Source organism: Oenanthe melanoleuca, chromosome 1A, assembly GCF_029582105.1.
Source record: "Oenanthe melanoleuca isolate GR-GAL-2019-014 chromosome 1A, OMel1.0, whole genome shotgun sequence".
NCBI classification, from domain to species: Eukaryota; Metazoa; Chordata; class Aves; order Passeriformes; family Muscicapidae; genus Oenanthe; species Oenanthe melanoleuca.
The window spans coordinates 12,003,837-12,016,628 of NC_079334.1; the positions used below are offsets into that span (position 1 = coordinate 12,003,837).

Here is a 12,792-nt window from a genome sequence, read left to right on the forward strand (position 1 = left end):
TATCACATTCTTAGCCACAGCAGGAATAAAAGATCTTTCATCAGACCAGTGTTTTGGAGACTTGGTGGGTGTACTTTATGTCTCTCTCTTGGAGCAGCAATTTCCAGGCAGCCTCACACCTCCCACTCTCACCACAGGCAGCAGGAACAAAGGCACTCGGAGAGGAGAAGCGATGTGGGAAGGACTCTGGCATTCCTTGCTGCATCAGAGCAGAGAGCCCTGCTCTGGAGAGCCCAGAAGGGAGCTGGAGGAAAAGGCATCCTCCCCATGCTCTGTGGGGAGCCCTGGCTGGCAGGACAGGAGCTGAGGGTACAGAGGCAGATGGGGCATGGTCTTCCTGTAGGCAGGTTGGAAACTTCAGCCAAACTCAGGACCCTGCAATGTAAATCACATTCTGGTCCCTCTCCCTTTCCTCAGGGGAAAGGGCATTCCTTATCCTATGGCTAGGCACGTGCTGGCTGTTCCTTCAAACTGTGCTCACTCCAGCCTTGGCTGAGAGAGAGCAGCAAGCTGCTGCATTGGAAGGGGACTGACTGCAAGCCCTTGGAGTGAGCATCCCTGGGAGACCTAGGCTGATAACTTTTGAAGAACCAGCAAAAATGCCAGCTAAGGGAAGAGAAGGATTTTCTCTTGTTGTTTCTTTCAGAGATAATGCCTTTTCTACAAATCAAAAGAAATATGTTTAATTAGTTAACAGAATCATAGAATATCCTGAGCTGGAAGGGACCCACAGAGATCATTGAAGTCTGGCCCTGGCCCTGCACAGGACACCTCATGGGCCTGAGAGTGTTTCCAACACTCCTTGAGCACTGGATGTTGCATGTACTAAAAATCAAAAGGGAAGAGGCAGCCAATGGACACAAACTCAAACCTTATTACAGAAAACAGATGAGAAGACACAATACCAAGACAATAGATTTACCCACAGTAGAAAGAAATTGAAGAATGCTGTTATTGCAGGTTTGGGGTTTGTTTTTTTTTTTTTTTAATTATATGAAGGAGCACACTTATTTATTTTGGTTCTACTGAATTCCAACAGCTTTGTCTCACGTGGCTGCTTAGAATCACCTCAGAATAATTTTGAAGCCTCCCAAAGGAAGTTATTCTGCTGTGTCCTTAGCACATGAATACAAACATATACTATTTTCCTACACAATGTGGCTTAACACCACCACAGAACATAGAAAAGTCATGTGCCAGCATCCCTGTGAAATACAAACTGCTGAAACTCTGCAGGAGGGTTGCTAGGGACTGGTGCTCACAGAAATGTCCCTCAGAGCCCACACTCGTTTTCTGCCACAGCTGGCACCTGCTATTTTTGGCATCAATAACATCCTCTTAAACAGACCCAGACCACAAACACTTATTTAAAAAGTAAACATAGCAGGATCACACTGACCTTAAAGCTCATCCAGCTCCAACCCCTGCCATGGGCAGGGACACCTTTCACCATCCCAGGTTGCTCCAAGCCCCATCCAGCCAGGCCTTGGACACTGCCAGGGATGAGGCAGCCACAGATTCTCATGGCAGGCTGTTCCATGCATAGTGCTAATAATGGCCAAAGAGGTCTGGTGTGACTGGGGAATATGTATATGATGAATTCGTTTACAAAAGCTGTATCACATAACTTTCCCAGGAATCAGAAACCATGGCATATTTTGGAGTATTTCCCATCTGACCTTCTTTATTTCCTCATATCTTGACAAACACAAACTGAAACATGGAGTTATTTCTTTTCTGTTCTGTAATAAAAAAACATACAGTATTTTGATGTCCAGAAAATACATTAAACATTCATTTATTTGTGAGATTTTCATTGTATTATTACATATGCCTTGGTTTGGTGCATAGGAAATGTACAGTTTATTATGCTAATTTATTACAATTTTTAAAAGGCATGGAGCTTTAGAACAGACAGGAGATGAAGTTTCCTATATATTGCTGAGTACTGGTGAGATTGGAATTTAAACAATGTACTGCGTTCCTGTAACAGATTAATTTCAGTGAGAGGTACTTGTTTAATTAGAATCAAACAATCCTACAAATCAAATAATGAGTACCAAAAAAGGAGTATTTTTTTAATATGTGCAATAGCTTGGTTAGTCTCTATTCCTGATTCCTTTTGCACTTCCTCTGGTTGCTGCAGCTGAATGTCAGTTCTTAAATATCCAGGCTGAACTTTTCAGGAATGATTAGCAATTCTGAGGGCCTATTCAGAAGGCCCAAACCTAAACTATTTATCACTCTGACAATCCTCTTCAAGGCAGTTAATTTGAGGTGAAATTATTAATCCTTATCCAACTTCTTCCATCCAAAGACACCATATACTCATCCCAATGAGCTCTGACATCTGGTTTGTTCTGTGGCCTGTCACTCAGGTTATCTGGCCAAGGAGCAATAGCTGAAATCTGTCCAAACATTTAGAAAAGCTCTAAATTTCACCAGGCAGCTGAGCAGTTTTACACACTATGCATTTATACAAACAACTACATCAGGCTCACTTAATTTGCTCTGCCTTATGTCTAATCAACATAATAGCTTGTTATTTGCCTTAAACTATAAACCAAATATTTAAAAAAATAAAACAAAACCAAAAAAAAAAAGAACACTATTGGGTTTTAAAAACAAATATATGACAAAAGCTTGTGGCAATGTTTCAGGCTGGAGCACTTGTTTTGGGTGTCCCTCAGAACCAGTACTCGGACACGAAGATGTGGACGTTGACGATGTTGCGGTGGGACACCACTCCACCCATGACATAGTTCATCTCCAGCTTCAGGATGGCATGGAAAGGTCCAATTATGGGCCTCACCTGGCGAACTACACCTGTTGGGACAGAAATTGGTTGCTGAGATGAGCAGGGGAAGTCTGGGGGAGGTAAACAGCCCTTGGTATTCAGTATAGCCCAGGGAAAGGTATTTATCTATTGGGTCTGTAAACAGCTTGCAAAAGAAGGATAAAATACAACTTATAAGTCAAAATATCTTGAAGATCTATAATGAGCACTCAAACGTTGCAAATGGCAAAACCCTCCTATATATTCTGAAACCACTAATTTTTTTTACATTTTATTTGGAGACAAATTCAATAAGAGTGCCGTGGCATTGCTTTTACATAGAACAGAAGGAGATTTCCCTGGGTAACCCAGAACACATATTGCTCAGAGGAGTACATGAGCACACTTAGGAACACCATGTAATTCCTCATATTGTGCTGAAAACCCCATTTCACTTGGAACAGTAAAAACTATCTGTATTGCATCAACCCTTCCCCCGTGAATATGAGATGACACCAATCTGTAAATCATTAGTGTGCTGAGTCATGGATGGACAATCCCACTGGACACAACAGGAATAAAGTTTAATGAGGAAATGGGACTATCTCTGCATCTGCTCCTATGTTATCCTCATGTGACTGGCATTCCTTCCCCAGCACTGGGGCTTAGGTAAGAAAGGAAGCAGGAAGGGAGAAGTTGTGTCTTCCAGTCCTGTGGCTGGTTTGCTGTGGAGGAACCGTGGTGCCAGGCACAGCAGGAGGAAGATTGATGGAGTCCTCACAGGGTGGCAGGGCTTGTCCAACTCCCCACCAGGCAGTAGGGTAGGCCAGGGGCAGCCAGATCCAGCCAGAGCCCCACATCCTGGCCTGGCTCATGGATGATTCTGGGCCAAGGTCAAACTGAGGAGGCAACGTATAGGGCAGGGTCCAGAATAAGCAAACCCTCAGCGGTGCTACAGCCAGAGTCCAACTCGCTTCCAGCACTGCTTGGCAGGGACTGAAGCTGACATCAGTCTCCTGGGCTCAGGCAGGTGTGGGAGAGAATCCCGGGGAGGCACATCTGGGTCACAAGGAGCTGCCTTTGCCTTGACACAATGTGCCAACCCAGAATAGTGGTACAGTTTCAGACCTACAAAACAAAGTCGACTCAAGTTTTGCCATTGACTTCAAAGGCTCCAGATCAGATCCTAAACATATTCTCACTTCTTGTTTATTTTCTAGGCCTGGTGTTAAAGAACAGGAAGCTAGTGCAGCAGACCTCTCTTTAGGGGTAGAAATTAGCCAAGACACAGACACTCATCCAACAACATGAAAAGGGTCCCAGCTTATTCTTCTTTACAGCTTTGCCATCCTGATGCTGACTAGAGCAAGCTGCTGTTACAGGGTCCAACTGCAGACTCTGACTGCTGGCTATCACCTGCTGGACTATGACTGTAAGTATTGGTTTGCAGACTCTGACCCAGGCTTTCACCTAGCTTGGCTGTGACTGCAGGCTCTGACCCCATCAGACCCAGACTGACCTCACAGCAGAGCTTCTACTGCAGCAACTCTCCTCCTTGTTTCATTCTTCTTTGTGTCTCTCAGATTGTCACTTCTTCCTCAGGGCCAGTCTACCTCCTCTAGATCCTCTTCCTCCAAAACTTCTACCAACCCACCCCTTTTATCACACTTATCTTTATTAGTTACAACTGCAACCCATTAAGGGCAAGGCTATTCCTCTTCTTTGGTAATTAGTACAACTGTGATTTATCATGGGCCAGGTCACCCCTAATCTCTTCCTCTACACCTACAGGCAGCTACCAAACTGCTCTCCTCTGAAAAAGATGTCCCCAAATGTCAAAATCATGTGAAGCCAAGGTCAGCTGGTAGGCACAGGGAGTCTGGTGGGGAATCCCCCTCCCCAGACACCTCCTTCTGACAACAGACTGTTCTGACTGGTGTTGATTCAGAAGGAAATGTGCAGTTTAAGGAAGGATGGTTTGAGATGTACCCCTCCTGCATGCTGGGGATTATGTTTCACAAGCAGGCAGCACACCAGTACCATCATGGAGTCCCAGCCTAGCTCCTGCAGCCCTTCCCTACAAACACACTGGCCTGAGATCTGATGGGAGGCATAAATGTTTGCTTATTCAGGCTGTCAGCACCTTTTCCTAAGACAGTGATGACATTAAAGTTCTGTCCTGTTCAAACACTAACTAATATTTTCAGCATGCAGTGAAATTGCAAACTTCTCACCACAGTCACTTTGCCTGCCATATTTGATGAATACACTTTTAAAGCATCCTGCCCCCTACAATTTATATGCATATATATATATATATATATATATATATATATATATATATATATATATATATATATACTTACATTTTATTTTCTTTAGCTTTCTTGGCTACTCTCCTGTATCTTATAAAAATGACTGGGCTTGACAGATGATGTATTGAAGCAGAAAAGCCCTGCTAAAATTGCCCACCCTTTAGGGTAGCATTTAAAGCATTTTGCTAACAACACATCACATTATTGCAGACACTGCTCTAACTGAGAACCATGGAATTGCACAGCATGGAAATCACTCAGTGCTGGCAATCTTTAACCAACCCCTTGAGCAGCTCCTGCAGTCATCACCAAGCCCTAGAGAGCAAAGGCTGCTGGTTTCATTTAGCAATCCTATTATAGCATTCTACACTTCCTGGGCTACTCCAGTAGTTTGTTCTACTCTAGAGGTGGGATTGCAAATGTTGTTTTCTCTGCTGTGCTATGCCACAGTATGGCAAACCTTCACACATCACTGATGCAGCATTCAAAGCCTTTAGTAATGTTCTCATTCCTTCTGAGATGCACCCTGCTAACAGGCAGGAAAAAAAGTGCAAAGGGCAAACACTGCAGTCCATGTGGCAGTGCCTTTTCACACAGCTCTCTTGCTGCAGTTTTAAAATCTAGCCTATAAAATTGAGAAGTGAATGCCATGCATGCTGACAGCTGTACTGAAGAAAGAAATTGAGGGAATGTAGAAAGAAACCATACTCTGACAATAGTTATTTCTACAGTTTGTTATGCCAATGTTCTAGATGGTCCTGAAATGACCACCACTGCAGGAGCTATTTTTCTTCTCTCCCATTAAATGAATAAGGGTGATACAGGATTATACAGGCAGGTGGCTTTGTGCTACAGCATATATGTAAGGATGCATTCATTCTGCATGGGTAAAATGAAAAAAAAAATAAATAAAAAAATAGAAAAAAGTTAGAAGGAACCCTTGAAATGTTCTTCTGGACAAAACCATGTGAGAGGTTTGCTGCTCTTGGCAGATTCAGTCCTTGAGAATTTTGCATTTTTGTTTTTTGACAAGCGCTAAAATGGAAAACCTGAGTACTTTTCTCCACTAAACTCAAGGACAAATGCAGGTGGAAACCACAAAAGATGCTTCCTGTGTCTGATTCTGCTCTGTCTCTTAACTTTCACATCACCTACAAGGGAGGCATAGTTCTGCTAGACCCAAACAAGGCCAGCAGTGCCTTGAGCTGACTCACACAAAAGACTAAAGAAAAATCTTGAGATCTAGGCCTGGCCTATGTACTTCACATATGTGGCTCAAAAAATCAGTCAGTATCTCAAAAGCATTTAGCCCAGGACATATTTGAAGAAACAACATGTAATATTTCTTGGTGGTTTTAAGTTACGTGGATTTGTGAGACACTTCAACATTTGCATAAACATGCTGTTTCACTATCCTTTTTGGCAAATTAATGGGTCCAGATTTGTGGTCTGGCAGCTGTCAGAATTTATAGCTGAACAACAAGTACAAAAACATACCTTACAGTAACAGGAAGGTTACAATTTTTAAATGTAACTTCCTGAGAAGTCAGGAAATGTAAAAATTAGGCCTGCTTTTTGATCTCTTTTTTACCCATTTAAATCCAAAGTAGGTGGATGGAGCCACTCAGATTTGCTGTGGGGATAACTGCAGACTGGGACTGGGTCCTGGAGCACTGTACAGTGCCCACTGTTCTGAGTCACTGTCTGCAGGATGCCACGAGCACCACTGGGGCTGCTCAGGAAATGACTTGAAAACAGAGGGCTCTCAAATACCACCATTTGCTCCTCTCAGGGACCAAAGCTACAAGCTCTACAGTTGGCAAGAAGATGAGTTCATTTAAACAAGTTCACCCCAATTCTTTTCCAACAATATTAGATGTCAGCTAGGTGAGGAGGAGGAAGAGGAGGAGGAGAAGGACATGAAGATTCCCCCTGCTGCTGAATCCAATGTGTCAGGCAACCTCAAGCATCTGTGTTGTCTTGTCTGCAGGCACATCTACCAGTGTTGGTACCCTCCAGTATGATGAGCTGCTGGTGCTGTTCATTCTCTTTGGTCCATCATCTGTGACCTGAACACAGACTCAGCCTGCAGAAAATGCCATGTGTCATGGGCCAGGCAGAATGCCTTCCATGAGCTCACCTGTGCTTGGATTTGCTGTTTTGTTAACTGAGCACAGATGTCATTACATGTCCCAAATATGTTTGGGTATCTTCATGATTGGTTGTCCTCCTTTTACAAAACAGTGATAAGATTTCTTTCTCTTGCACACTTTACTGTAAACAGAATCTATGGCAATGCTTTCCACCTGCTGATCTGTGAAAGCAAACAACCTCAGAGTGAGAGGCAGCAAGTTTTGGATGTCACAGTAGCAGTCTGACCATGGTCCAGCTCCTAAAGCTCTATAATTAAGACACTGAGCTACTGTCCTGTCCTGTTTCTTATTTCATGTTTTGTATTTTAATCTTTTCTAAGGTAGAGCATGCCACCATGTGTAGTGAGAACAATAACCTAAATAATATATAATACATACTTTTAAGTGAAAGCAATGACAATAGTCAATAATCTCAGTAACTGTCACTGACCTACTGAAGCTTTACTTACCAGAGAAGATGGGATAAAGACAGCAAGGATAATATTGTTAATATTCCTAAGCCTTTCAGCAACATTTCTAGTATTTTAATCAGAAAGAATCACAGAAATGTTTTGAATAGAAAAGGCCTCTAAGATCAAGTCCAACCATTAATTCATCACTGCCAAGGCCATCACTAACCAATGTTCCCAAGTGCCACATCCACACATTGGTTAAATCCCTCCCAGGTTGGTGCCTCAACCACTTCCCTGAACAGCAGCCTGTTCAAAAGCTTGTCAACACTTTTAGTGAAGGAATTTTCACTAATATCCAATCTAAACCTCTGGCACTACTTGAGGCTGTTTGCCTTTGTCCTGTCTCTTGTTCCCTGGGAACAGAGCCTGAGCCTCACCCAGCTACACCCTCCTGTCAGGGAGTTGTAGAGAGTGAGAAGTTTCCCCCTTGTCCTGGTTCAATTCAGCATCATAAAGTCACCCAGGACACCCCTGAACCTCCTTTTCTCCAGGCTCAGGTCCCCCAGCTCCTTCAGCTGCTCCTCACAAGACATGTTCTCTAGATGCCACAGGTATTCCTTGGCTTGTCTATACCTCTTTAAGATATCATTACATTTCTCTGCTTTGAAATATGTGAGACCCTCAGGCAATTCACCTCTGTGTCTGGTTTCTGCTTGCACTTCTGCATTAGGCAGCTGATTTGCTAAGAAGCTGAGGAGAAGAGCTGCTGTTTTGTTACCACATTAACCCATTCTGGCTGACAAGTCCCTGCCTTGTCATGCACTCACATCTTGCCTCCAGACTCCTAATTCTGACTTCTATGCTAAGCCCCTTAGAATACTCTCGTTTAAAAGAACCTTTCTTTCTCTTTTTTCACTGTTAGCCACAAAATCTCCTGCAGTTACACTCCCAGGGGATCTGGGTCATGGTGTTCCTCACACTGCATTTGCACTTCCTCTGAAAGAAGTTCCTCTAAGAGGGATCACCATAATGTGCAAAAAGCAAAGCAGAACCAAGCAGCTTATTTTCATACTGCCATAAGAAATGACTGGTTTGGTAGAGAGGCTGCAGTATGTTGCATTTAATGGTTCAGAGGTGAAGCTCATAGGATTTTCCACAGGGATTGATTCTTGAGTCTAGTCAAATATTTACATCTATATCATCATTAGGAGCACATTCCTCAGAAAGAGAGCTTCAGAGATCCTAAATTTTAAAGACCCCCAAAAACTCAAGCAGAGAAATGTTAGTGGATCAGGCAAGGAATCAAAGGCTGTCAGTGGGGCTGAATCTGGTGACTGCTGGAAGAGGGGATGTGCTGCAGTAAACTCCTCTTGCCTTGCCTGCATATGTAGGCATATGGATTTGTGTATACATATAAACAATCCCAGCTACTGCCAAATCAGAAGTTATTCTTCCAAATAACCTGTGGGCTGTGCTCAGGGAAATGCAACAAACACAGTTATCAAAATTGGGATCAATTCCCTCAACCACATTTCAAGCTCTGTGTTACGTAACAAGCATGAGAGCTCTTGTTCCTCTTGCCTCCTTCCCATTGCTTCCCCCATGGGGTTACAGCTATATTGTTTTCTCCTGCCACTCATACCAAAGGGCAGTAAAAAACCACCTTCTTCTTTCCCTTTGTGCTCACAGCAAGCACACAGTATCCTTTCTGTGACTCTTCTCAGGAGGCAAGTTAACAGAGAGATGTGTGGTTGGTTACTATTGGGTGGATCCAGCAGCATCACCCTGTTTTCACTAGTGCAACACCTCAACCTTGACATTACAGGCAAGTAATAATTTAGCAACTTTTTCTGGGAAAAAACAAACTATTTAGGATAATTTGCTATTTTTTTTTAATCATTGTTTAGTTGTATGATCTGTGGTCAGCTGAAAACTGACCATGAGCTGAATAAATGTGGGATGTGTGGTAAGGAATTACTGAGAAAGCATGAAGTGATGAAAAGAAGAAAATCCATTTTTTTGGATCATTAATCTATAGCTAACTTATTCATGAGATCCTAAATAGAACAAGACATATATTTTTATTAATTCTAAGATCTATTTTAAAATAAACACTGTAAAAACTATGTAAAATAATAAAAATGGGATATATATTTGAAATACCAGAGGCTGTCAAACAAATGCCATGGTTTCGTGGTGAACACAGTGGTGGTGCTGGGTTGATTGTTGGACTTTATGAGTTTAAAGGTCTTTTCCAAATTTAATGAATTCTGTGATGGTACAAAGTCTGGCCATAGCTCATCATTTGCTTTTCCTTCAAAATAAGCCCACACTGCTATTCAGGCTATTTTGGGGTTTGCAGTGGCCATGCACTATTAAAATTAACTTCCATGAATTGGAAACTAATATTGAAGGCAATATATGAATGTCTAGTCCTCATGAGATAAATAATATCCTATGTGAGATCAAGCATATCTGGTTTCCCTCCTAAATTTCCTAACCCTTGGGCTATGACAGGTCTGACTGTAAGTGAAAACTTATGTCCATCATGAAATAGAATCACAGAACCATAGCGTGGGTTGGGTTGGAAGGGATCTTAAACCCCACTGAGTTCCTTCCCCTCCATGGGCAGGGACACCTTCCACTATCCCAGGTTGCTGAGAGCCCCATCCAACTTGGCATTGGACACTTCCAGGGATGGGGCAGCCACAGCTGCTCTGGGCAACCTGTGCCAGGGCCTCACCACCCTCACAGGGAAGAATTTCTTTGGTGTACCCAGCCTAAATTTCCCCTCTTCCACTTTTAAACTATTGTGAACCCAATAAAAATTTCCCCCCTTGAAAAGAAGCACAGGAATGATTGTCAAGAGAATGTGCTATTACATGGTGAGAGAGTGCTGTCTATTTTCAGATGGAACTTTTGGGATGAGCTGTTTGTAGCTGTTTGACACCTACATGAGAGATTTCAACGACACAAAAAATTCCACCCTTATAATTTTTCCTCCAGTTATTTTCCTTGTGCTTTAAATGGATACTTGGAACATGAAATAATCAATTGGGAAAAATTCAAGTATAAGAAAATGTGACAAGAGCTGTGGAAATGGAACCTAAACTCTGCTGAAACTCAACTTATTTGCCTTTATATTAAATTCCAAATAATCTCAGTCTATGTTCTGAAGTCCTACATTTGGCTGTTCCTGGGTCTCTGTTTCTCCACAAGAAACACTCTGGTCCTTTTTACAGCCTTGTCAGAAATGAATAGTCCTAACTATCTCAACACAACAGTACTTACCCCTTTCTAAATAATGGATCTTCACAAAGGAGGTCGTTCCTCCTGAAACCTACAGCCATTGTGCTGCTGTTAAAGACAAGGAGCCCAAAACTCTGGCACACTGGTGGTAATGTGTGGTGAACAACTTTTTGAAGGTGAAAAGCTTGTTTATAAGTTTCACTTAAGCAATACAAGACCAATCTCATCATGTTAATGTGAGATCCTGAACTCTAACTTCAAGTTTTCTTTTCTCCTGAAGGCTTTTTGCTTTATAATGCAGGCCAAGATTTACAGAATTAAGAGTAAACATGTCTACTGCATCAGTGCTACTCAGGAGTATTGTCATAGTTTCAGAAGAGATGTTCAGGCAATTAGGAAATTTAGGACTAGGGAAATGATCATGGCAGAGATTATTATAAAAGGTAAATCGATAGTATCATTCCAGAAATGGGCAAGAAGAAAATAAACCCTGTAATGAATTAATGCTTCTTTGGATCAAATCATAGGAGCTGCAGGTTAGGCTTGAACACCAAGCTCTCTCAGTCTACAACATGTAAATACATGTCTGTAGTGTGAAGCTAAAACTACATAGCAAATTTTTGGCTTTTCAGATCTTAATTCAAAAGAAGTCATGGTAAGATTTGCAATTTCTTATTCAGTATTCACTATAAATATACAAAGTTCATCAGAAGCATTGAAAAATAATTATTCACATATATTCACGAGCCTGGAGTTCAGCCTTTTTCCAATGTCTCTCACTGTCCACTTATGCAGCCTACATTTCCTTCAGTGGCCTGTGAGAGTTTTGAGGGAGATGGTGTTGAAAGCCTTACTAAAGTCAAGATCAGCAACATCCACTCTTCTCATTAATCCAGCCATCTTTTTGTAGATGGATGTCAGATAGGTCAGGCATGATTTCCCTTTCATAAAACCTTGCTGACTGCTTCCAGTGACCTCTTTGTCCTTATGCTGTTTGGAAATGGTTTCCAGGTGGATTTGCCCCATCACCTTCCCAGGGATTCGGGTGAGGCTGACCAGCCTGTACCTCCCTAGATCCTTTCTGGCCTTCCTGAAGATTGCAGTGACATTTGCCTTTTTCCATGGGAACTTTTGATCTCAATCTTTTAAAGATAGTTGAGAGTGTCTTAGAATGACATTGGCCAGTTCCCCCAGCACTTGTGGCTCAGTAACCCACAAGCACCCATGGACTTTGTTATGCCCAGTTTGTTAAATGTTCCCAAACCTGAACCTCCTTCACTGTGGGTGAGTATTTCCTGCTCCAGATCTTCCTCTTGCACTGATAGCCCCAGGACTCCTGAAGGCCAGTTTTATCAGTAAAGAATAAGGAAAGAAAGCATTGAATACTTTGGCTTTCTCCATGTCTTTTGTCACCAGTTCTCCTGCCCTATTCCTGGCACCACAGGCATTATTTTCCTTCACTCCTCTCCAGTTCATGACTGCGCCTAACAATCTAGCTGTAAAACTGCAGGCATTTCCCAGACCACCAGATATCTGTCTGCTGACTTCAGACAAAAAGCTGAATAGTCATTTTCATTTTCTTTTTTTTTTTTTTCTGTGTGTGCAAAAGCTATCTATATTTCTCTCAATTATTTGTCACAATAACAATGTGGCTCCTGCTATGGTACTCTACAGTTTCTGATACAATCTGTTTTATTAATAAGTAGCTGCTCTTTGTAAAATGAAATATTTCTTGGTAATCATCACTTCAGGCATCAAATCATATACTGAAAAATAGCTCTGAAGATATCATTAATCCTTAAGATGCCACACCTGACAAACATAACTACAGTGAAAAGGTTCAGAAAACTCATTAATCAAAATACAAGTACCAAAATAGATTTCCTCTTGCTTTGAAGTATATTGCC

General features: G+C 42.0%; 1 protein-coding gene across 1 annotated transcript in view; it reads right to left on the minus strand.

Moving 5' to 3' along the window:
- Nucleotides 1-1,782: 1,782 nt before the first annotated feature.
- Nucleotides 1,783-12,792, minus strand: part of FBLN1 (fibulin 1) — a 76,884-nt gene continuing 65,874 nt past the window's right edge. Inside the window, exon 17 of the mRNA XM_056481914.1 lies at nt 1,783-2,826. Coding sequence (XP_056337889.1) covers nt 2,687-2,826 — 140 coding nt within the window. The 3' untranslated portion in view covers nt 1,783-2,686. The remainder of the gene's footprint in view (nt 2,827-12,792) is intronic.